The sequence below is a fragment of the Gobio gobio genome (genome assembly GCF_949357685.1).
Source record: "Gobio gobio genome assembly, chromosome: 7".
Classification (NCBI taxonomy): Eukaryota; Metazoa; Chordata; class Actinopteri; order Cypriniformes; family Gobionidae; genus Gobio; species Gobio gobio.
This window is the reverse complement of record NC_137103.1, coordinates 42,524,959-42,552,332: the sequence shown is the minus strand read 5'-3', so window position 1 is coordinate 42,552,332 and position 27,374 is coordinate 42,524,959. Positions and strand designations below refer to the sequence as shown.

At 37.7% G+C, this 27,374-nt stretch overlaps 1 protein-coding gene across 3 annotated transcripts in view; it reads left to right on the top strand.

The window, feature by feature from the left end:
- Window positions 1-27,374, top strand: part of sema5ba (sema domain, seven thrombospondin repeats (type 1 and type 1-like), transmembrane domain (TM) and short cytoplasmic domain, (semaphorin) 5Ba) — a 160,742-nt gene that overhangs the window by 65,232 nt on the left and 68,136 nt on the right. For all 3 annotated transcript variants that reach the window (XR_013816911.1, XM_079821990.1, XM_079821991.1), the window contains exons 3-5: window positions 3,507-3,747; window positions 21,571-21,670; window positions 22,425-22,470. Coding sequence is in view for 2 of the 3 variants with exons in the window: in XM_079821990.1 (XP_079678116.1) it covers window positions 3,561-3,747; window positions 21,571-21,670; window positions 22,425-22,470 (333 nt within the window). In the remaining variant the exon portion in view is untranslated. The remainder of the gene's footprint in view (window positions 1-3,506; window positions 3,748-21,570; window positions 21,671-22,424; window positions 22,471-27,374) is intronic.

Here is a 27,374-nt window from a genome sequence, read left to right as displayed (position 1 = left end):
CTGAAACACCCACATTGGTCTGCCACTAGTCTACATAGTGAATCAAATTCTTCTATTTCAAAACATCAAGAAAAATTCATCAAGGATGATTATTTACAATATTACCCCTTGTCTTTTCTGTACATACGCATTTGAAATATTAGCATAAGGTAGTAATTTTTCCCATCCTGGCCTGTTTTTCATTTTTCCTGCATACTAAATAGGCTACAACGCTTTTTACACATGAGCCAATACACCCACCGAGCCATCCTTTATTACATAACCTCTAATGAGCAGTCTTGACCCAAGTGCATACAGTATGCAAAGAGGATGTGTGTTTTTCTGTAGCATTTGCATTCTCCATCATTATCTTTGCACTTGCACATACTCTGCTAACATTTTCGTTTTTTAATCCAGCTTGAGAAGTCAACAAAAATGTTGTCCACTCTGTTGTGATCGTTTTAAATCTAGAGATGGTTAGTTTTGTGAATAGCCATGTCTCATGCAGACGGTTGACTGTATAGCAAGCCTGTTGCCATTTTCATTTGCCTAATTAGTTACTCGCTGTTGCGAGAGGGATAATTGAGAAGGCATCATGGTAATTTGCAACATAACCAAGCTAATAATTTGTTATTGATTGCCTCATCCAATGGTAAAACTGTAAATTAGCTCCTGGTGCATTGCATGAATTCACTCTTGTTTTTAAAACACTCAAATAATATTACGTGCCACAAGATTAAGTTTGGCCCTGCATGAAAGATGGTGATATGCTGCTGGCTTCTCTGTGGCTATAAGCTCCATATATCATGTCTACACTGAAATAGCATTAACGTCGGAGGTGCACAACTTTTAACAGCATTTGTCCACAGTATAGAATTCTGGTGTGCTGATGTCTCTAAAAGGCTTCTTAACTAGTTTAACCAGAAAGTTTTAATAGGGGTCAATGTTTTGCTGGTTAGCCCCTGCTTGGAGGTGCTGTAACTACAAAGCACCTTTCAGCCATTCAATAGTTGCTGTGAAGGTCAAATAAAACATTTTACAATCGACATATGAAAGGCAAATATTTAAATATAAAATATAGATTTAAATCACATTTTATTATTTTATTTTATTTATAACATGTCAAGTCAAATACACTATGCAGATGATCTGCTGTGGCGACCTCTAATGGGAGCAGCTCAAAGTCAGATATTATATTAGTTGTGAAATACATGGATATAGTTTAAATTCCCTTTTCTTCTCTTCTGAATTTGTGACCATGTAAGGAAAATTGGGCTTATTTTTGCTAATGGGTTCCTTAAGAATACTAGATTCCAGCTATGGGCAATGTGGGTGTTCAATTAAAGCGTTGTTTCCTAGGTCAATAGGATTGCTCGCTGAAGTGTGACAGACATTGTGATTTGAGCATTTGGCATATAACGTTTGCGAGGAGATTGACGGGCAGCTGCTCGCAGAGAGCGCAGTGATTGAGATTATATGACTGCACTGGGGCTGTTCTGAATAGAGATGGAGATGTCATGCCTCACCTCTAATAAGATCAGGTGTGATATTAAAACTCCTCCGCATATGATGGAGACGGAAGTGCCTCAACACTTAAGGGGTTTTATGCTGATCAAGCTGGGCTACCACTTACTGCCAGAAACTTTTAACAACACCCACCACTTCTGCTTCCTACCCCAGTTCAACTCTACCAGCCATAACAGTTTCTGCATGTGAATTTATTTTTTATTTTTTGACCATATATTATTATCGTAATTGATGTGATCCAGAAGCTGAAAGTTCTACCTGGCTACTTTTCAAGTTCTAGATGTTTTTGTAAGGGTTTGCTGTGGGGTCCAATGTAGTTGTCCCTGTCTTTTATTTACAGTCTCTTATTGCAAAGCCTTCAATATATTGTGACAGAACCACAAAACATTCAGGGCTGAACTGTGCTGCACAAACTATTTAGGCTGGACTGAAAAGATCAGCGACCTTGTACAATACACTTCAGCCACTCTTTCCAAATGTTAGGATCCGTTGGAAGGATTTTTCAATGTCACAGGTGTTAATACTCAGCCAGGAACAGCACAACTTTTGACTTACTCATATAATTAATTACCAGCTGGCATATTAGTTGCTTCTTGTGATGAAGGTACCTTGTAGAATTCTGGATAAGGATTTTTGAGGTCCACTTTCTATAAATGACCTTGATGTGCTGGGGGAAAAAATGGATGTAACCCTTGACCTTGGCGTTTCTAGTGTCATAATTTATTGTAACATATCACATTATATCAACCATCACACCATAGATATCAGTACTTAGGGAAAACACCCATATTGGTCTAAATAGTGAATGCTTTTATTTCGAAACAAATTTAAATGAGTTTTAATTTTCATGAATATGAGTCCTTTACCACTTTCTGCTCATACACATTCAAATACATTTTCTTTCCCCCTAGCTCTCTCCCTCAATATCTTTTTCTCAAAGTCAACAAAACTTTGACGCAATCGTAAAGAAGTGAAATATTGCCAAACTACTTGACTCCCCTGATAGTAAAGGCGTGTGTGTGAACTGCATAAAATGAAGACTTTAAAGCTGCAGTCCGTAACTTTTTTTTGTTTTTTTGAGCAAGTACACAACAAGCCAGTATTCAAAATCTCCTTACGTTAGCCTTATTCACAACGGTTAGCTTGTAATAATGTGTTATAATTTGAGTGGTACTGGTGGATTTCTGCAGGAAATTCATGCATGTCTTTGCGTCATTACGTCACGATTGTATACATAAAGAAAGAGTCTGGTAAGTATTAGTAACGCACGTGAGGAGCGTGTATACTGCATGTTAGCGGATCATTTATATCCTTTACTCACAGCAGCTGGAGTAATTAAACGTATCATTTTGATGGCGGATTGTAATCCAGAAAGGCCCAAATGACATCATCAGTGACAACTGGAGATTCACCCGTAGTCAAAAGCAAAATATTAGACTGTCCGGAAATTGAAATCTGCAGGTAAAGCTACTACACACTAAATACACGTAGTCACGCAATGCTAAATCTGTTAACATTAACAATTTGAGAACAAAGTATAACAATAATAATAATTTGCGCGGTTTGATGGATGTTATATGAGCGCTCATTAGATTTAATCACCGTTGGTATAGGGCGATTTACTGTAATGCTTTGTTCCCAAAAGTGGCAGACATGTTACTTACTTGTTCAGATTACATTTTCCAGTGAAAATTCTTATTTAGGTTGTACTCCAAGACGTAGAATCTGTGATTCTGAAGTACAGTATCCACACGGATGGGGTGTCTGGCAGCAAAGCCGCACATACTCCTCGAAACATTAGATTCATCCTCACTGAGGAGCCATGCCAATGCACAACTCACATACAGATGATAACTCCACAAATAACTGCAATTGCAGGTTTCAAACAGAGATGGCGACACAGAGGCAAAATTTACGGACTGCAGCTTTAAAGAAAGTGCATGAAATAAACTTCGAGAAGTAGCATATTTACCATGAATCTTTGTCTTCTCTCTCAACAGGTGCATTCCAGAGGCCCGCCTTGGCAGCTAGAGGAGAGGTCGGCCTCCGTCAACATGACAGTGTTGCCACGGTACGTGGCTTCCCTGGCTGTGCCCGGCCTTATCCTCTGTTTCATCACTCTTCCATTTCCTGCTATACTATCCCAGAGGCCCCCTCTCCCCACAGAGCCCTCTCCTACCCCAGCACTCCACACAAGGCCGGAGTGTACCCGGCTAGAGCACCCCGTTGTCTCTATTCAAGGTGAGCATTGATGTCTCTTGCAAAACATGCACTCTCACTCCTGGGATATTACAGAAATATTTCTGTTTGCTCTTGGAATCTCTCGTGGTACATTTGCCAGTGGTGTTGAAATTCTAGCTTGCCAAAGTAAAAGTGAAGCTAAAGTTGTTGAAGGTGTCAATGCTAAAATATTTTCTATCACACCTTAGATAGAGATACCTTTAAGTAAGCCATTTGTTGGTAGAGGTGGTGTAAATGTCTCAGAACATTCAAAACATAACTTTGTTTTTTGGTTATCCCAACCAGCCCAGCGTAGCAACATTGGCTCAACTAATGGTGTGCGTTTTGTGGCGAGGCTTTTTGTTTACAGGGAACCTTTTTGAAAACATTTTCCAATTGCAAATGGTGATGCTAGCTTACATGCTTCACCTTTAAACCTCAGTCAAGGTACTATTATAAAAAGTACCTTGCTACACTACAAGCTACTAACACAAAGTATAATATTATTCCACCATTAATGAATAACTACACAGGAACAAATGAGCAACGCAATATTTACATTCTAGTAACTACTATTAACAAGAAGCTAAATTAGCAAGTAATAGCACTCAGTTGAATGAGGTAGTTCACTATTAGCTTATCAGTAACTACTACATCCCATAGGACTACTAAGAGCTATTTTAAACAGATTCATAATAATGTGAGTAATGCATTAATGTATAATTAATTCTAAAGTGAAGATCATGGTAACCCACTAGTAATGACTTATTATGACTTATGACTTACTAATTTGTTAATCAGCATTCTAAAGTGTTACCAAAGTAGCTAACTACATTGAATTATTTAAGGCTGCAGTTTCTTTTGAACCTTTTCAGATGATATATTATTTATTTGGCATAAAAACTGTTTTTCAATGAATGAACTCAATTAGGCTATCATCATTAAATAAATAAATAAAAAACGTTATGTAACTGCACAGATTATACAGCATTTAATCATTAAAAAATATGACTCCGAATGCTGTGTGTGGACTCATAAATGGTGATGGTGAAGTTGACTAAATTAATTGTATTTTACCAATGGTTAATACAGAAAGACTAGTAAAAAGTTACTGGTTGCAGGAAAAGCTATGCTATTTTTGAAATTAGCTGCAACTGTCATACTACAGAAAGAAATAGTTGCATGGCTAAACATTGGCAGTATTTTTGTTGGCTAACCCATGCTTGAAGGGCTCATTAGGTAGCTTGCATATAATTATAGGGAGTGTGCATACCTTAGTCAGCTTTAATTGTCAATAATCACAGCAATTCTTAATCTTTGTTGCAAGATGTGGCCAGGCATGTTCACCACCATTATGCACAATTTTATGTCAAAGTCCACTGCTGGAATTCAAAGTGTTTTTAGGAATTTAGTGCCCAGCCTAGTGAGTCTAGATGTTTTTCTACTGTCCCTATATATTAGACAGGCACAGACTGTACATCTACATTTTTTGTTGTTGTTCTGTTCATCTTATTCATTGGGTTTGGATCCACATATTTCAGACAGTGATAGAGGATGCTGAAGATAGCAAGAGATAAACGTCTTTCATTTCGTCAAGATTCATATCCTCCTGTGTCCTAGCCCAAAAAGAAAACCGAATGTGCAGCCATACCTTGATATCGCTTAGTAAATCGTTTCCACACCCATGGAACAAAGGTGTTTTCTACTCCAAGAACATATTTATTTAGACAACAGTGTGTTTGTAGCGAATATGATCTGTTGATGATTTTCTTGGCCATGGGGTGGGAGCAGTGTGTTTTCTGACTCGCTGAGGGACATGTCAAAGATTGCAGAGTAATGCCTCATGGGAAGCAAAAGGAATTGATGACCGGAGGGCTCTATTTAATATATGAAACCTGCTTGGACATTAGGGCAGCCATGGCTCATATAGACATCGCCTACGGCCAGTTCCATTTATTGCATCCGAAAAAACTCAGGCTGCATTTTGATTTGTCTTTTTATGCTTTGCTTTTAAAGCAACAAGATATTTTTTTTTCTTTTCATAGTGTTAAAATAGGACTGGAATTACAAACGGCCTTGTTCACTGAGTTAGAAAACGGTGCAATTTGTAAACAAGCAGTAAATCGTAATTTAAGCCGGATAAGCAAGGAGCTATCTTTTTGTTTTTTTGCCGTTCTCATTGTTTTTTATGGTATTCTATTCCCTTCCGTCATTTTAGCTCCCAAAGCAACGGCACTGTGGTATGCATAGCATGAGACAAGAATCATGCATCATGATAAGAGCTGCTGAACAATTAGCTTTGCTTTGTAAGCTAGCACACCTCAAAATCCCTTCTCATGTGTTCTCAATGGCATGGAAGTCCCATAGCACACCTTAATGCTTTCTTTTATGCTGAAGCAGTGGTATGGAAGCCCTGGTACAATGGAATGGTACAATGTTGGCTGAACTTGAGATTAGGTTCTTTGATGGATGAACGTTTTTTAATTGACGCCTTCTGGCGGCTGCTCGGTGGAGTCACCTGAGGCGTATTGGGGGCCTTTATCTCTGATCTCTGACAAGGTCTGTAGATTCACACATGCCTTTGAACTATTCTAAACCATGGAAATGATACTCTTAAGATGATTTAGCATGGTAGAGCATGACCACCACGGTTGGTCCCATTCTTATTGCTAAACCTTTCCGGGGCTTATGGTATGGGTCTAGCAACCTTAAGAAGTAGACTTTACACTGCAAACAATGAGAAATTCCTTGAAACAAGTATACATTTACTTATTGACTTATTTTAGGAGAATGTGTCTGTAGTAAGAGTGTTTTGCACTGGTTGTTTTTTCTACTTGGTTTAAAGTATAAATAAATTAAAAACAAGAAATCTGCCAGTTCAGTAACACTAAATTATATTAATTGAAAAACAAATCTTAATATCATATATAGTGTTGCTTTTCAAGTAAATCTATGTTCAGCATTTGGTGAATACTGGTAAAGTGGGACACTTTATGATAATTTACCTTCTACATAATTTTTTTATTATGATCCAAATGTCTTAGCCCCTCATATGATACTATTTTAAATAGCTTAAGAGCTCTACTATACTATACAGAATAAAAAAGAAAGAAACATTAAACAAAGGATGGATGACTCTTCCTCAAACACACATTGACCCCAAGCAAGATTTTTCTAGGCACTACTGTCAAACTGGGACACCTTTATTGGCAAACTGGACACTCACCTCAAACGCATTAAATTATTATTCAAGTGTAGGCCTAATGAATTAATAAATACACTATAAAAATATAAACAACAATAAACATCACTTTTTTAAGGGACAGCAGTTTCACCCCTCCCTCCCTCTCGCCTGCCCACAATATTTTGCATTGGGTGTAATTTATTTCATATAAATTTACATTTAAAAAAAGAGGAACCTTCATGAATACATCTTCTTATAGGATAATTCATTTCACACAGGCTAAATTTCATTTCTGCTTTTTGTATGGTAGGTTAGTCTATGCGTCAGTACAGCCAATGCAAGTGAATGCCTCCCCGTCTTCAATGATGCCATTCTCCTCGCCACATGGAACCAGTCCTCGCAAACAATAGACATGATCCAATCCTCTGTCTCATTTTCATCACAAATTTGGCTTTACAATTATTGCAAATGTCCTGGCCCTCCATCTTTCTTGTTTGTTTGTTTTTTTGGCAGACTTTGTTTGTTTTTTGTATGAAAAATGTTCATCACTGGTTAGGTGATATCTTTTAAGAGCTAGCTAACTGAATTTATGAGGGGTATATATATATAAAGGGAACTAAATTTCTCCTTTAGAATGATTTAAATGGCCAGTAATACCCTGTCCCAGTTTAACAAAACGTTATTGGCAAACTGGGACAGTGTGAAAATCGCATAAAAAAGCTAGATGATTAATATTAAATGATTCACCATTACATCCCATAAAAAAATATATAGCAATTACAAACGATCCGTGAGCTTTTTTAATTTATTTTTAAAACAACATTATTCAGCTCAGAATGCTATGTAATTTTACTAACCATCCCTATTCACTGCAAGGTTTTTGAATATGGTAAGCCACACCCCCCAGAAGTGATGTCATAGCCACAGAATCTATTTCTTTTTTATCACATACTACTTGCTTATGATGAGCTCTGTGTTGATTTTTATTAGTGGGAGCATATACAAATAGAAATTATAAAGCTTAACTGTCCCACTTTACCCATTGTCCCACTTTACCAGTATTCACCCTATTTTAACTGGAAAATTAGACAGAATACTTTGCATTGTAGGCTTGTTTTTAATGTACTAATAAAGCTAACTTGGTGAGTATTGTAGGATAATAATGCTACGTCAAATTATTTAATTGTTTTCTTCTGGGGTCCACTGATGAAGTTGGAACAAAAAAAACTTAGTTTTTTTTTGTTTTTTTGCATGGCCATTAATTTTTTTGTAAACACCCTCTATGCATGTGAAATGAGAAACAATGTTCATAGTTTGTGGCATGTTTTCTATCGGGTCCAATAAAGTTGTTGCTGCCCTGACCTTCAATAACCACCATTGCAAATGCTGGATTCGATTGTGGCAGGTTTATAAAACAATTCTCACTGAAATGTGACACACAGACAGTTTAGGTCAGACTGAAATTATCAGAATCCTCCATATCTTATTGTATATGCCAACTGGAATAATAACATTTTCTTTTTTTTACGTTTCAAGAATAATATATTCTACTTTCTCCATATTACTTCACCACGACTGGCCGGTTAAGTTGCTGACCACTGATTAGGCATCATTGATGTGCAAATGAGGGCAGTCATGTGTCAATGCATTCATCTGACTTCAGAAAGTTGTGGAAGTTTGGAAAGAGACGCTTTTGCGTTTTTGTTTCCTTTTAATAGATGGTCTGTTTAACCTGAAAAAGTTTTTCATGAGATCAAAGATTTTTTTTTTTTCATGATATGACTACCACTTAAAGAACCTCAAAGCTGTGTGTGTAGTTATATAATACCACACTGAAAGCAACCTGATACTTATTCCCTTCGGAGAAAATCAATCCGCTCTAAAATCATGGTGAGCATATCTATACACCAGCAGCAGCAATATCATGCTGGTACTACAAGAAATCTCAGTTTTAGATATCTGGGGATATCATTTGGATGGATTGTTGTGTGTGGGTGTATGTGTGTGTTTTTTCTTCTTCATGACTAAGCTTGCACAATCACACCTGCATGTCTAATCTATCTACAAGGATATCAACATATCACTCCAAACACATGCATGCTGAGTTGAGAAATTCCATGCTTCTGAAAGACTTATTCGACAAACATTCGCTAAACGCATGCAATATTTCAGCAAAAACCTGTGATGTATTCAATCCAGTGTATCCAGCTACAAAATGTGCTGAAATAGTGCAGAATGGGCATTATTTTCGGCATTGTGTATTTACTATTTTGTATAATTTTGAAATAAAACACTAAAAAGAAATGAATAGTTACATTAATTTTTATTTCAAGTAAATTTAGGCATCACAACATTGTTTACAGAATGAAAAATAGATATTAATTTTAAGGTTTGCTAAAGACATTTAACAGTTTAATTAAATTCTTGTTTTTTTAAAGATTAACTTATAGGAAGCATTATATGATGCCAATATATGATGGTAATATAAATGTAAAAAGTGAAATGAGCATACCGATTAGATATTGCCTAATAACCGAGGTAACACTTTATATTAACGTTCAGATATAAGTCACTTATAAGTTATTAGTTAATGATGAACTAATCATTTACAAAAATTGACTATGTTCATAAATGATTAATGGGTGATATGCTTACATTTTATAAATGTTTTGTTAATTTAGTTATAAGTCATTAATTATTAGTTAATGATGAACTAATCATTTATGAAATGCTGTTTCATGCATACTGAGTTTTTTACACTGTTAAAAACTTGGATTCCCATGCTAAACATGGACAAAGTTTCAAAAATTAAGTTGGGCGTTTGATGGAGTATTTCTGTGCCAAAAATACTCCTTCCGGTTTCTCACAAGTTTCGGAAAGTTTTTTCAGAGTATGGGTATGTGTGACGTCAAATGGGGCGGAATTTCCTTATACGTGTCCTAAGGGCACTTCTCCCGGAAGGGCGCGCGCACACCCGTAGACCAGAGCGAGAGAGCGAAAGCAGTACGCCCATCAAAGCGCTTTGCTCGGCTGCAGTCACAGGACTTCACGACATCAACAATGTCACCAAAGATGTGTGTTTTTGGTTGTGTAAGGTTGAAAATAACCAACCTTTACTGTTGGCAAACCAACATCCATTTGAAACTATTTTAAGTGTAACCATAACCAGAATTTGTTTCCATTTAAAAGAGGTTTCTGTCTATTATGTAATTGACATTACATTTACCTGATTGTTAATAAATTGTTACATTTTGATCCTTTCTGAATTATTCTGTAATTATTAACTATCTCCAGTACGGAACGATATAATGGCAACAAAGGGTTAAAACGGAATGATTAAATGTGTGACTAACTATTAAATATAAATGACCAAACAACCAATTGGCATTCTATCCTAAATTCGACAATATGATAAATGGAGTCAGATAAAGAATATTATAATCAAATCCATTTTGCCCAGCTGAAACACGAACGCGCAACGGCCTTCAACCGCAGCTCGCTACCGTTCATTTTAGCGGCCTTACAGTTGTCAGGGCAAGACAACCCTGTACAGCTTTCCAAAGAACCCAGCGTTAATGGGACATTGGATGGAATTAGTTTTTCCGGAGCAGCAACGGAGTTGTGCAAGTGTTTTGTTTGTTCCCTGCATTTCGGCGACGATTGTTTTATAAACACGGCCCAGTTCGACACCGGATTTGTAGCTCGTCTAATGCTGAAACATGGAGCAGTCCCTCTGATTAAGGTTCACGGTCGTGACTCGTGTTTTGGAAGCAGGCGGTGAGTAAAACTGCTTCAAATGTCTTTGTGTTGTTAGCTATTGACTCGTTCATCTAAAGACTTCTCGGAGATATGAAGGATGCAATACTACTCTATAGGTACTCAAGATTGACATGAGATTGACTGAAACTGAGGGTTTCACCCCCCCCTTTAATCTAAATTGTGAACCATTCATCACTTTACATTGTGTGTATGTGTACACAAGTCATTTACAAAGCTTTTTGCATCTCCTAATCTAAAGTGTAAACCATTGATCACTTATATATACGGATATAGGCGGTATAGCATACGACTTATTAATAATTTATGAATGTATTAACTAATAATTTATAAATGACATAACTGAATTAACAAAACATTCATAAAATGTTAGCATATCACTTATTCATCATTTATGGATGTATAGTCATGTTTTGTAAATGATTAGTTCATCATTAACTAATAACTTATAAAGTGACTTAAAACTGAACATTATTATAAGGTGTTACATTTTTGTGTAAAGTTGCCAGCTAACGCCAGTGTTTTTGATCATTTTCACAACAAACAAAAAAACTTTATGGCCCCCAGAATGTTCTGTTGTATGAATATCTGAACATATATCTCCATATTACTTCACCACGACTGGCCGCTTAAGTTGCTGACCACTGATTAGGCATCATTGATGTGCAAATGAGGGCAGTCATGTGTCAATGCATTCATCTGACTTCAGAAAGTTGTGGAAGTTTGGAAAGAGACGCTTTTGCAGTTTCCTTTTAATAGATGGTCTGTTTAACCTGAAAAAGTTTTTCATGAGATCAAAGATTTTTTTTTTTCATGATATGACTACCACTTAAAGAACCTCAAAGCTGTTGGTGTGTAGTTATATCAAGAGAAAGAACAGACCCTCTGCTTTTAAACAAAAAAACAAATATTCTAGCTTCATGCATTATTTTGTATCAACCCTTGAATATGGGTAAGTTTCATAAGCAACATTTTGAGCTAAAATCTGAGAAAAACTAGTTTTTGTCAAAGACTACATCTGGATTGTATTCAGAACGATGATCAACACAGATTTAGTAAATCGAGTTCATCAACACCCCTAATGCTTGCACATATTATACATATGCATATGATTACATATGAGATCACATGTTTCTGCGTCTTCTTCGCCTGTGTTTTGATCAGGAGATTCAGTATTATTTTAAGAAGATGTGTCATAGCGGCCCCTTGCATATAACAGTGAAAATTCTATGTTTGGCTGCGAAAGAGTTAAGAACTATGCTAAAGAGAAAGAGTTAAGAAACTGCGCTGCTGTTTCATTATTTTGTTCTATGTAAAAATGGTCTAGACAGAAGTCTTTGACCAGTCCTTTGCAGCAATTTATGAAATGCTTGCGCTGCCCTTAAAATGCAGCACTCAAGGTTTAAAAAATAACACTTTAAAAAAAACGTCTCTATACCTTGTTTTTTTTCCAATCTATTGCCCTGCATCTCGTATATTTGAACACAAAAAGCTCTCTTCCTGAATTCCGCCTATTGTTGTATAAAACCAACATCTATAGTTACCAGATTTGGATCTTGGTAATTTACCGGCCATGTAGACATTGACAACAGCACGATTTAAAAGCTAATGTTGGGTATGGTGTCTCCTTGCATGTCCAATACCGAGAACCTATAATGCAAAGTTCTAACCTGTTAGGCTGGAATTACAGTAATCTGTCCCGAGAGGAGTGGTGCCACAGAGCCATTGTCTACCTTCCACTCACACAGGCATTGTAATTGTCTTGAGATTGTTCGTCTCGTCTGTAGAACATGTTCAGAAACCAATCTCTATTGGGTAATAGTGCTGTTGTTTAACCATCGGCCCCATTTAAGAGGACCTTGAGGAGAAAAAAACAAAACAAAACAATGTTGTTCTTTAACTTCAGGCCCTTACCGCTTTCTCCCTCAACCTAATTGGAGGCACTGCTGCCTGAACTGTGTTCTGTCATGTTGTTGGACCCTCTGTCACCACAGACACAGAAAGTAAAGGGTGTTGTCGGTGTTGGCAAGTGAGCCTAACCTTGGGGTTCAGTTGGAGCGCAAGGTTTACATTTGCTAACTGTGAATGAAATTGAACTTTGTTAATGGTTTGAACTGATGGCAGCAGCCCTTACGCTTCTACTCGCCCGTTCCTATCCATTGTAGATGTTGACGTGTTACGCTTCAATGACCATTTGAAATTGCCAGCCCAGGTTTCTCTCATTGACTTTGTGAAAGGTGCTCTTTCAGAACTTTGCCTGAGTTGAACCGGCCCTCGATTTACGGCGTCATCCCCAGAGTGCCCTTTCCCCCATCTGTCCTCTCTTGTTGTGCTGTGGCATTTCTTGGGGCGCTCATTGTCTTTCTATTTTTATAATCTGAGTTCAGTCTGCGTAAGAGGATTTAGATTTCGGTGGCTCTCTCTGCTCATGCAGTGACAACAGGGGATACAACAGCAGGGAAATCACACGGCAGGCGTGGGGAAGGAGACCAGAAGACAAAACAAAAGCAAATTCAGACTGTGCTCAGATAAGCGCCGGCCTGCATCTTCTGATAAGATTCTCTGAGCTCAGATGAGAGATGGGCCAGTCTTTTGATCGAAGAGATGCAAAATATGGACTAGATGACTGTCTCTCGAACAGGACAGACATGTTGTGCTTTGTGAACGCATCTGATTTAGAGCTGAGCCTACAGCAGTCAATGCTGAATCTGATCCATTTTCACTTTATCATATTGATTCAAGAGAGGACTGGCTCTCTTAGGGTATTGGATTACCTTGTTTCTTTTGGAAAGTATTTCTCATTTTCACTTCACTTTTTTTTTGCCTTACACGGCATAAATATTTACAAATATACAACCTAACCACATTTCGGATATTGCAGTTTAATTGTTTTTGTATTTAGTAATTAGCTTAAAGCAAAGAATTCATCAAACATAGACAGAAATTATGCTTTATTTATTTATTTTTTAGATCATGATTAAAAAGAAACATAATAGGGCAATGTTAAAAACCCATGATCTTGCTGTTTGTGGATTAGCGTTAATGGCTTTTCATTTGCATTGTGTTTGAATAATTTTAATCATCTACATTTTTTTTTCTGTGTGCAGAGATGCATGCCACTTCTGATTACTGAACTAAACTTTATACTTGGAGGGGCAAAAGTGCATTCAGAATATTTGTAACAGTTTTAATATGTTTACAGCATTTTTGAACATTGACATCAAGTCAGTTTTTTTTTCTTTTTAATTTCTTTAGTAATTGTTTTTAGTATACAATACCCCCCCCGAAGATTGATATATATATATATATATATATATAATATACACACACTATATTGCCAAAATTTTTGGGACGCCTGTCTTATATGCACAACTTTACTTTAGTGACATCCCATTCTTAATCCGAAGGATAATATGCAGTTGGACCACCGTTTGCAGCTATAACCGCTTCAACTCTTCTGGGAAGGCTTTCCACAAGGTTTAGGAGTGTGTTTATGGAAATTTTTGACCATTCTTCTAGAAGCGCATTTGTGAGGTCAGGCACTGTTGGACGAGAAGGCCTCTAATTCATCCCAAAGGTCTTCTATCGGGTTGAGGTCAAGACTCTGTGCAAGCCAGTCAAGTTCCTCCACACCAAACTCGCTCATCCATGTCTATATGTACCTTGTTTTGTGCACTGGTGCGCAGTCATGTTGGAACAGGAAGGGGTCATCCCCAAACTGTTCCTACAAAGTTGAGATCATGAAATTGTCTGAAATGTCTTGGTATACTGAGGCATTAAGAGTTCCTCTCACTGGAACTAAGTGGCCAAGTTACACTTGGCACAATGCAGTCAGGCAAGTACCGTTCTGCTGGCAACCATCAAACCCAGACTAGTCCATTGGATTGCCAGACAGAGAAGCATGATTTGTTACTCCGGAGAACACACCTCCACTGCTCTAGAGTCCAGGGGCGGCATGCTTTACACCACTGTATCCTACGCTTTGCATTGCACTTGGTGATGTAAGGCTTGGATGCAGCTGCTCGGCTGTTCTTAAGCTAATCTGAAGGCCACATGAAGTTTGGAGGTCTGTAGCTATTGACTCTGCAGAAAGTTGGTGACTTCTGCGCACTGTGCGCCTCAGCATGCGCTGACCCCTCTCTGTGATTTTATGTGGCCTTCTACCACTTCGTGGCTGAGATGCTGTTGTTCCCGAATGCTTCCACTTTGTTATTACACCACTAACAGTTGACCGTAAAAATATTTAGAAGTGAGGAAATTTGAGGAATGGACCTATCACGGTACCATGCTTGAATTCAATGAGCTCTTGAGAGCGACCCATTCTTTCACAAATGTTTGTAGAAGCAGTCTGCATGCCTAGGTGCTTGATTTTATACTATACACCTGTGGCCATGGAAGTGATTGGAACACCTGAATTCAATGATTTGGAGGAGTGTCCCAATACTTTTGGCAATATAGTGTGTATATATATACATATATATATCAAGCGCCAGTGTTAGTTCTGGCAGGCCACGTAGTCAAGCTCCGCTATCAGCTGATTGGGAAATTCTAACTCCGCCCCTCTTTCAGCTGATCTGTTTCAGCTGATCCTATGCTCTCAATTGGCTTCTCTCAAACAGGGCGGCTTACTTAAGCATAGCTTCACTTCAATCTGCCTGCTTGGACGCTTCTGCTGCACGCTGCTTTGCAACCCAATTCCTCCCCAGCTCCTCCTTAAATTGCTAACTTAATCATGTCATTCTGTTGTCATTGATGCATGCTCTGTTCTAAATGGGGGATTTGCTCTGCCCTCCCAGTTAAATGGGAGGTCGTCCCCAGAATCTGCTGCTGTTCCCTGTCTTGGCTTTTCATGGAGCTCATGAAAGGATGGGGAATTTAGAACAGAGCCACACCGCCAAATCTAAATCTTTACAAAATATGCAATTAAAAAATTGTACTAAATGTTTGTCTATTGTGTTTTTTGACTTTAGTGGACCTGACAGAAATATATATAGTTGTGTTTGTGACGATCATAGGGAATATTCATTGTTCTGTTTTTGAATGTCATACATTGTGCGTGTTCATAACTATCCATGTATGCTTATTCTAAAAACTTCATTATCAAAGAAACCCATGTTTACATTTTTTTTTCGTCCATGCTTACAGTAAAAGATAAATATATATTGCATATAAACTCCTCGAGTGGCATTCTAAAAAAATTTTTTTTTTACAGCGAAATTGGTGAAATGGCCAAAAATCCAGGTAGATTTTACATGATACGATCGTTAAATTGTGTTGTTTTGATCGGGTGAAGTTCAGAAACTGTTTAATGTTTTTCCGTGACTTTACACTTCGTCAGATTATTAAGCATAACTGGTGTAAGATTGTGTGAACTATGAACTGTGAACTCTGAAACTCTGACTGCTGAAAGTTTGGTATTTCTGCAGCTTCTGAACTCCCATCATTCATAGTTCTACACATCCTTCCTTGTGTGTTCATTAATTCAATATTTTGGCCATTTTGATTATGCTTTCAGCTACCAATAAGAGTCAGTAGTAAACTCAGCCCTGTTTAAATCTATATTTAAATTGACCACATTCTCCCCACATCCCCCCCACCCCAATATAAGCAAATAAAGGTCTGCTGTTTCCTTCTGGGCCTGGTATTAGCTAGTACTTGTGTGATTTGTAGCATAACAACAGCAGTCTTGCGATCAATACCTGCAGCAGCGTGGCCAAAACCACCCCTTCTGTCTTCCTCTTTGCGTGGAGCATTAAGAACCAGTCAGTTGTAAATCTCTGAGAACAAAAAACATAATTATTATGATTTATGTCCTCAGGAGCATCTTGGATGCAGACTGTTGAACCTGTTCTTGTCCCTCGGATCTGCTGGCTAACGCATTAATCTCTTCCGCTGCGTGTTTGGTGAGGAAAATGCAATAATCGTCCATCAACCCCTTTCTGGCCCGGCCCTCATATTTATCCCTTTTTATTGCATATGGATTGCTGGACGCCAGGCAGACTTGATGATGTGTGGAAGCTGTCGGTGCATATAAAACCACCGTTTATATAAAACTCACCGAGGCTTAGAAGTCCATCAGAAAGGGCACTTTACGATCTCAACATCTGTAAGCGAAATGAAAACAAACATTCATACATCCTCATCTCTCAATGTGGTGGTGCACACACATTTAGTTGATTTTCTTAAAAATCACTATGAAGGGGAGTTAGTGCTTTTTTATGTTATGAGGGTTTAGTGGAAAAAGTATTTGAGCCCTGGAGGACATACAGCTGAACAGCTGAGTCTGTTTGTTTGCTTTTGCAAAGATCAGCTTTTTTCATGCTGTGCCTGACGTTTAACTCTGGTGTGGTTTGGACTAACTCAGGTGACTCCGAGGTTATCATGACAATCCTTCAACCTGCACAATCTATGCGCTTTGTCAGTGCACCTGTTTTACGCTTTATTTATGAAGCATTCACACTCATTTCATGCCACGCAGGACTCTGCTAAAACTGGAATAGATTTTCATGGTGGTCCTAGCGAGTATATTCAGTTTTTTTTCTGGTTTGTTGCTGGTCAAACAGGCAGAAAATGCTGGTCAACTAGTTTGGTTTTTCTTATGAAGCTCATTGACCAAGGTTAGCCGGTTGTGCTAGTTAAAAAGCCTGGTTTAGTTCTCTATGGATCCAACAAATAAGGTGACCAGAAATACTAGTCTTATTCAAGGAAGAACATGATGCTAGCTAGCTATATAGAGTATTTTGCAGTCATTTGTGTCAGTTATATATATAATATTTGGGTTTTTAAATCCCCATTTTAAATTAGTTAAATGTGTGTTATGTAGGGTTGACAGCTAGTGGTCGAAATAGGTACTGCAGTTCAAATTCAAAATATTGGCGATTGTTGTTTCCCCCGCCCGGGTCGGGTAGAATCGTTTCACGCCAACATGGCAACCTTGGGTGTCAAAATACTATTGGGTAAACTGGCAGCGTTTTGTTTTACACAGACCAAAACAGATTTCGACACGGAACACACACTTCAAAGTAGAATAACTGGCTGTTTTTCTGAGAAACTAGTAGGTTAGTTTAGCATGTTTCCTAAATATCTGCAAACATATTATGGTATTTTTATGCTTTAGTCAAGTGAAAAACTTACATGCAGCGCCTTTAAAAATCATTCAAAATAACAAAAACTGCTAACATACAAAATTCCCACATTCACACAGCAGCAGAATGCGGTTGTCAGGCCTGTATTTCAGTCTTTAATATGTTTACATTAACACATGACAACCGCAATCTATAACAGTGCAAAAGAGTGCTCTGCACTGTACAAACATGTGTCAACCATTTGTGACCGCTTTGCACTACCATAAACGCATGTCTGGTTTTAGATCCAGTCACTGTCACATTTACATTTACATTTATGCATTTAGCAGACTCTTTTATCCAAAGCGACTTACAACTGAGGAGTACAAGAAGCGATCCATCATGAGGAGGCAGCGAAACACAGAAAGTGCCTGAAGTACTACGTTTTGGACATCGCACAGAGCATCACACACTAGGGCAGGGAAGAAGTAGAGGAAAATAGAAGGAAAATTAAGAAAGAGCTGCTCTCGTCAGATTTGTGTGCTACGCCTACACGCGAAAAATGCTCCGCTCTCCACCTAGATATAAACGCTGCTGTCAGTTAATAAAGATTTGACGGATGAACTCGCGACTCGATTCTTGTCATGTCAAGTGATAAGACTTTTCAGTTTTATGGGCATTGCCATCTTTGGTCACGGTCGCTATGGTTAATGGTAAGAGAATATGGGCTTGACTCCCGTTGCACGTTCATACAGACAGTATTCGAGACGCTACTGAAGTTGCTGTGTGAACGGGACATTTCGAGACTCACACCTGTAAATGTGATTGTCAATCCCAAAAACTGACAGTGTGAACGTAGCCAAAATGAGTACTATTTTCTATATTTTCTATGTACTATATTCACTCTCCATAAAATAAACTAACAACTTACAAATGATTTGCAGTCATTCATTATATTTATCGAAAGCTTAACATTCTATACATTCTTATGGTGTAAATAAAGCCCTAACCTTCAAGTAAATAACTTGGGTCATAGTGGTTTGCTGACATAAAAGGTTGGAAACCCCTCTATTACATTATAGACTGTGAGCTGTCTCACTCCTGACCTACAGTAACGGATCGATAAACTCCATACTCCATGAGCTTCAAGCTTGTGCTACAGTTTTATATATAAAATAAAATCAAAAAGACCCTGTCTGGATCCTCTTAGTCATTAATCACTGCCTGTAAGACTGCTGTTCTTGATGTATGATATCCAATAAAATGTTCTATGATTCTCTCTGAACACGTTCTATTAGAGTGATCAAAGCCCATAACCACAATTTTAACACGGGTGAGATGGATGCTTATGGATGGGGTAGGCCTATAGTACAGATTGTGTTGTGTTGTCCTGTCATTATTTTTCCATAAATAATGCCTGAATAATATAGCCATATGGTCCCAGTCATTCAGTTTGTTAATAGATTAATTTAGTGGCATAGCAGAAGCTTTTTTATATCTTTTCCTATAAATTCTTTGCAAACATATCCTCACATCCATGTGATTCATGTTCTCATGTGAAAGACTGTTTGATTGTTTTGAATGACCCCAGCATCTGGATGACTCAATCCCCCACAGATTCAGAAACCGGTTTCACCGCTGCATTGACCTATGGTGTGAGAAAGCTGCAGCTGTGTTTGCGTGCACCTCAGTGCAAGACTGTATTCACTTAGCATTTGCTGTAGTCATTAATAATTTTATTTTTAAACATAGTATGTCTAATAGGGAATGTTTATACAGCACCATTTCAACTAAGAACGTTTTATGGGTTTTGGCCGTTCATTTTACCTGACAACGGCGTTTTGGGTGCCTGAAAATGTAAACTTTTGAAAATAGGTTTCATAGCGATAGCGTCATCATCTGTGTAAGCTTCAAAAACATGAATTTGTTAAACAGTGACGTCATGTGCATGTGTATTACATGTTCAGTATAGGCGCCTAGTGTTTCTTTACAAAGTCGTTTTCGCGGATCCATGTGAACAGGGATTGTTTTGACAACGTTTTCATCTGTACACGAAAAAGGAACTTTTCCATTTTTACTTCATTGTTGTTGTGTAAACAAACCCTAATTATGTATGTATAATAGAGGAATTATACATTCATAATATAGATACAGTCAAACCAAAAATTATTCAGACACCAGATATATTTTTTTACTAGTGGGTGCAGGACACTATAGTTAATTTATGTAAGGGAGGATAGCAAAATAAAGTAAATTGTGACATATTATAGGCAAAAGTTCTTCATACAGTGGACTATCAGTAAAATGTATAAAAATTTGGGACCAAAATTATTCAGATACTTTGACCTGACCATGTTTTGCTTGAGTGTTTTTTCTTTAATGGCCAATACGCCACAGACTGAACACAATTAAGCATTGCTTGGTTTTAGGTTGACCTAAATTGGTATTATCTAATTGTGTACTTAAATTTAACAACTGACATCTGATTGGTTGATTGTAATCCATTTCCATACCTTTCTATCAAAGTTATCTGACATTATCAAGATGAATTTTTTTCTGACAGTTTAACTCTGAGTTCTTGTCATATTTTATTACCATTTTCTAAACTATAGCAAATAAACTGTGATAATATGAGAAAATGTTGAAGGTGTCTGAATAAATTTTAGTTTTATTGTATAATATATAATTTGTAGCATTGGATATTACTTGATATTAATATATATTAAATAATAAAAATATTTTCATATGTATGTACATTTTATGTATTTATTTTCTCATATTTTTCTTATTAAAACCTATTTTTTTTGTCAAAATATTTCTAGCTGGTCTGAGATGAAAATAAATTTGTATTACGTGTACTTGACTACTTCAACTTATTTACATATTGTATGCATTTTGTGGATGCTTTGATCCAAAGTGACTTACATTTCAATGAACATATACAATTAAAAAAAATGTAATTCATGCATACCATGCATTAAATGCGTATTGTTATTTATAACATTTTTTGGAAGTTTCATTTTGTGAAGTACATTGGATTTCCAGTTATTTTTGTAGCTCAAGACAAATTGGTCATGAACGGTAAGAGCTGTGCTTTTAATCGCTTCTTAGGAAAGTGAAACTTGAGCCTGAATATGAACCCTCGGAGTACAAACCACATTTGAAAACTAAATGATGTAATGTTAGGGAAGGGTTTCTGAATTTTAGCTGGACATGGCATATCCAGAATACTGCTGAGAAATCCTATTCTGTGTGGAAGGATAACAAATCTTTTGGTTCCTTTTACAGTGAAATCCCATTTACTAAGCCACATTAAGGTTAACAATAGATCAAGTGGTTTTTATATTTACATAATGCTCTTTCTGTCTCATGTAATTCCACTTGAATAGACCCAGTCTGTGCTGTAAGAGTCTCACAGGGCAAATTGTTTTGATTTTCTAAAACTTTGTATCAAACAGCGCTTTTATGTTCTGAGATTTCTTGGGTAAGCAGAGTTTTGTATGTCATGTGTCATGTTGAATTAGGATCAGTATCCTTGAAGAGGCCCAGCTAGCTTTGAGCGGAAATCTCTGGTCCTCCTCACACGTTCTTAGGAACTCATGGGAAGAAACTACAATAATTTCCCCGGATTAGTGACCTCCATTGCGTAACTCATTTTGCTTAATCCATCCACCATGCGTTATTTCATGTAATTTAATTTGATATGCTATGATATATCTAAACTTTCAAGGTTTGTCAAATGGCAATCGCTTAATGAATTTTGTGAGGGACATTTCTTATTGTATCACTAATATACCTGGATGTTCTTTTATCTTTCAGCTCTAAGTCCTTTGATCTCCACTTTCTCCCATCCTGGTGTAAGGGACTATTCCCAGCTGACCCTTGACCTCACCAGGAATGAACTCATAGTAGGAGCAAGGTAAAAACTTAGGTCACACTTTAGATTAGGGTACAACTCTTACTATTAACTAACCATTATTAAAGCTGCTGTCCGTAACTTTTTTTGCGTTCAAGATTTACAAAAATGATATAATGAGAATGTACAACATGAATCCATTTTCCAAACCATGTTTTTGTCTTACCCTGAATCATTATGGTACACTTATAATAAGTGTTTATATTGGTACTATTTCAGACCGGTCTGGTAGGAACCGCTGCGGAGGAGCACAGTCCCTGCGTGACTCGCCATAGACATAAACAGAGAGAAGTAGCTCCGGCTGCAATGTTCTTCCTCAAGACGCATGCAGTTCTGTTTATTGACCTCTAGAGTGCAAAAAGTTACGGACTACAGCTTTAACTACGACTTTTGCCTCAAGTAACTCCTAATTACTGCTTATTGATAGTTAATAAGGTAGTTAAGTTTAGGTATTGGGTAGGATTAAGGGATGTAAAATATGGCCATGCTGAATAAGCCATTAATATGTCCTTATAAGTACTAATAAACAGCCAATACCCTAGTAATATGCATGCTAATAAGCAACTAGTTAATAGTGAGAGTTGGACCCTTGACTAAAGTGTAACCCCTTTTCACTAGTAGTACTTTTGGACCCCACTTTATTTTTCATTTCCCTTGCCATATTTTCATAGAATGAAATGTCATTTCATTGAGTCTTTCCAGTCAATAGATTATATCAAACTAACCTTTTGCAATCTCTCTTTCATTTTATCTGCAGAAACTACCTCTTCAGACTAAATCTAAACAACATTTCACTAATTCAGGTAAGAAACAGACCAACAGTGTTTATTACCGTTCACTCTCTTCTACTAGATCATGATTTCTGCTTGATGTGGCCTTTGAAACATTTTGGCTAGGGCTGTCTATCAAGCCTTTGGGTGTTTGAGAGTGCTGGCTTATGGTTATTGATTCTGAAATGAATGGGTCAGCTCCCAAAACAGCCTGGACAAACTTCAAAGGAAGTGGCATGGCACAGAGAGCATGGAGCGTCCTTAGCGAATGTACCAAGAGTTTACTCTGGCTTGGTGCTAAAACCACTAAGAAGGTCAGCCAGGACTGTCTGAGGTCTAAATGAAGCAATGAAATGAGACTGTGGTGGCTTTCCCACCTGTTGCTGTGGTTGCATATATCTCTTTTATTCCCCCAGTAATCTCTCTGCCGTGTCTGGTAGATGTACCACACATTTATTGAATGCTCTCACTCGAAGACCACTCATAATGTTTCATGCATGAACCAGCTTGTGGTTGAATATAAAAATGTGTGTATCAGGCAGCTTCATTCTCTCTCACCTTAGATGCCCAAATGCACATATCTGATTGCACAACAAACAGGGACTAAATAAGTCACTCAATTCACATATTCCCATGTTTGCGTCTAGTGTTTTGTTTCAATGACGTTACTAAATTTGTAGCAGTTTTCTCCGCTGTCCCAGTGGAGAGGATTAGGTGCAATTTCATTTTCCTCCATCTCACCTTCGCCTGTGTATCTCTCCTGGGTGATCCCAAACTGTGAATAAACAAGGCCGATCTTTCTTCATTTCGAGTAACTGGAGCATCACAAGTGGAGGCTGGGTCCAAATCAATGAGCAGCACCTTGCCAGCTTTTGAGAGTGCCTTTGCCTAAACAGCACACAGAGGCAGAATATTAAAATGGGAATATGCAAGAGGTTGAGGAATGAGACACTGGATACTAGAGTGAAGTTAAAGGAAGTTCCATAAATGAAAGAAATCAGCTGGTGACATTATTAACCTGATGACGCAAAGTATGGATTCCTGAATTGTAACCAATTAACAAAACACCGTAATTATACTGTTAGTGTTACAAAAGTTATGCCATGAAATGGAAAATCAGAAAAAATGACTAAGGTCACACGATCTTAAGACTTATTTGAGTTCTTGGTCTCGATAGCAATGATGAGAAACATTTGATTTAATGCTACCGTTCAAAAGTTTGGGGTCAGTAAGATTTTTCTTTGTTTGTTTGTTGAAAGAAATGAATACTTTTATTCAGCAATTAAATTGATCAAAGTGACTTTGTTACCCCAAAAAAAGCTATTTTAACTAAATGCAGATTTTTTTTTTTTTTTTTACTTTAAGAATCTTGCAAAAAAATATGGAAGCTTGTTTCCGCCACAGAATACAAAATAAAAAAAGGTAATTATGACTTTTTATCTCACAATTCTGACTTTTTAGCTCAGAATTGCGCGTTATAAAGTTGCAATTTGTGCAATTGTGAGACAAAAAGTCGTAATTATCTTTTTATATGTTTTTCTGTGGTAGAAACAAGCTTCCATAAAAAAATTACCACAGTTTTTACAAAAATATTAAGCAGCACTACTGTGCAGCACTACATTGAGTCTTAAGCAAAAGTCCCTATTTGCTCCTCCTTTAATATCACTGATGCCTCCCTAGAAGGAATTGAGATATTAAAGAGCTTTAATTTGTGTATTAGTAAAATTTTTTTATTATTATTATCTTATGGGGAAATCTTTGAAGCTACTTCAGATTTCTGTTGTGCTTTAGATCTTTTATAGAAATTGGAAAAAGAAAAAGCCACAGTAAATAGTATTTTGGCAGACACTTTGGTTACCATTTCAGCAGCTACAGTATATATCATATCTTGCTGCTAGAGATTCTATTATACGCTTTCATTTTATTCTTAGAATACGCCATTGTCACTGAGCACACTGATGTCTCACTCCCATCACATTCACACATTCTTCACCTTTTCTTTCTGCTTGCTATACCTTTGTCCACACTTCCACCTGTGTGCCACCTCTCTCTGCCTCCTTTTGTCCTTCTCCCTAACACCATTAGAGCTATCCTGCATCTCCCTGCCAGGAGTGTAATGGGGCTGACAGAAAGCCAGCTCATCTCAGAAATGTACGTCTTGGTGCCAAACATGCTGCCGTTGGCAGAGGATAGCAGCAGCTCAGACGGGCCTTTTCAACTTTACCCAGGCTGGGATTGGGTGAAAAGAGCTGATTCTTACCCTTTGAGTTATTCACTGCACTGACCCGTGGGTACGCACCTGCTGTCCTCATTTCCGTGAAACTATGAATAAGGGAAATTTGCCGATATAACATAAACTACCAGTCAAAAATTGGACACACATGACTAGTTTGTTTCTTATTTGATTTTTACAACTTAAAATTATGCATGCATCTGAAATTCCCATTTCCTGAAAAGTAGCATCCTTGGACACACAAAGTTTCTGCCCAATAGCGATGATATAAATGTTTGTCTTGCAGTGCATCTTCTAACTTTGAACACCAGCGATTTGATTTACCTGGGTCTCTGGTGACGTTCTTTTTTAATATTATTTTCAACAACTGCATTATGACTCAACCCAGGGTGCATAGACACGATTGATAAATGAACAGCATTTATTTTTGCCATTTTTTTTTATAACTACCACCATCATCAAAGCATTAGGCTTATTTTCCCCAGGATGCCAAACTTGTCTATCCTGAGAAAGTGTTTTTGACGGGATCAGTCCATGGTGCCTGTGCACCCTGTGTTGCTGCTGCTCTTTTCCAAGATCTAAATGGATACATGAGGCAGCAGGATTCCACTGCTTCCGCCTCATGGGGACCAGCCGTCTCATGGGATCAGGAACATCTGATGATGTTGACGTCACTATGTCGGCTCAATGGGGGAGCCCAAGGTACTGTGATTGGGTCCCACCACCCACACACTGCGCTCTTTCTGTACCTACTTGAGACTGCATGCTAAGTAGGTTTTATTACATGAGCAATAGAAAAGAAACTCAGAACACTGCTTCTGGCAGCTTCTCTTTCTTCTCGACTGTTGATCCCGTCCCTTTGGTACACACTTGCGCAAATGAACCAAATTTGCACAGATCAGTTTAAAACGCAAGATGAACTTAGTCTCTTAGATCTCTGGCTGCAGCATATAGCCAGTCAGAGCCTCCACAGACATTATTGAATCTGTCATATCTTATTAATGCAATTTCTCAGGAAAAATAAGATAATGATTCTCATTCTCAGAGCCTATAGTATTATATTTAAGTGCTCATGGCTATTCATTTACATTATGGCTGTATCTAATGTGAAAATAGATGATCGTGCACCATGCTGTTCCGAAAAACAAAAGTTCAGCCATCATCTAAATGCTTTTTGCAAAATGAACTGGAATAATTTCTCCATTCGCAAAAACACAGACATAGTCGGATGGATGTATTAGGGTTTGATTTTTCCAGTATCTATGCTACCAGACAGAAGTTTATACAAACTTGACTGAGTTTCTAATGATCTTTGATCTGAAGGACTATGTTTACATGCTTGAAATGTTTTGTAGACAAATATAAATTGTGTCTGCATACATATGAATTATTACAATACATTATTTTATTTTGTTCTATTGAAGAATTTGGCGCATGTGATTTTTTAAAAAGCAGATGGGACCCTCATAAAGTTGAGAGTATGTCCAGAGTATGCTTATGTATCCCCTCCTGTTCGAACCGCCCGCTTCAAGCAGGACTCGAACCCGGGTCCGCCGGCATGAGAGTCGGACGCTCTAACAAGGAGGCTAAAGTCTACAACCTCTAGTGTCAATCGCTAGAGCGTCTCTTGAGATCAGAGGAGTGAGGTTTACTCGCACAGCAACAACTAGCTGGCCTCCGTTACACTTATATAATAAATAAAGTTCTGATTTGTTTAAAATTAACCAGTGCACAATTCCTATATTTACATTTGTAAAATGACTTTTCTGGGTAAAACTTTATTTTACAGGGCCATTGTTACATATGTTACATGCAGTTACTATAGTAATAACTATAAATTATGCATAATTACATGCAACTAACCCTAAACCAAACCAAGTACATGTAGTTACTTAATATTACTCAGTACTTAAATGTATAATTACAGTGTAACAAAGACACCTTAAAATAAAGTGTAACCCTTTACTGTTTATCTAAATTGTGGGAAAATAGTCTAAATAAAAAAGAAACTGGTCTGTCTAAACTTCTGAATGGTAGGCTATGGTATACCCCAGGGTCTCAGAATGTTGAGAAACTTAGATCCGACACATCAGAGGCGCAGAACTTCTGGAAAGGGAACACAACCAGAAGCTTGACCTCGGGGTCACTGAGGAGTGATATGATGTTATGTATGGGGATGAAGAGCTATGGGAGAGGAGTGTTCACTTTTGCTGAGGAGCCACGAATGAGATAAATCCCTTGGTTCGACAGGTTTGGAATGTAAACAGATGAGCCCTGCAGGCGTAAGTTAGCTTGAGGAATCTATCTCTGTCTATCTCAAGTCTCCATCATCCCTCCTCTTTATCCACTGCACTCGCTTGCATGCGACCTCACACTCATAATGGCATCCTGCCTCCATCTCTCAAAGGAATCTGTCTCACAACTCCCTTCTCTGTCTTTGTTTCTGTGTCATGCAAGTACATAAAGTACACTGAAGGAAAGAAAAGGAGAAGAATTTAATGCCACTGAGGATTCCAGCCACTGCTCAGTCTGATTCGCTTCATAGTTTTGTGGCCCAAGTTCATGCATGGACCCAAGTGAACTGAGGGGAAGGGCTTGATGTATTGTTATGTTTTTATATATCTAACACAATTGTATTAGGATGGCTAGCGGATACTGTTGATAAGTTTGGGGTCAGTAAGATTTTTGAAAGACATTTATACTT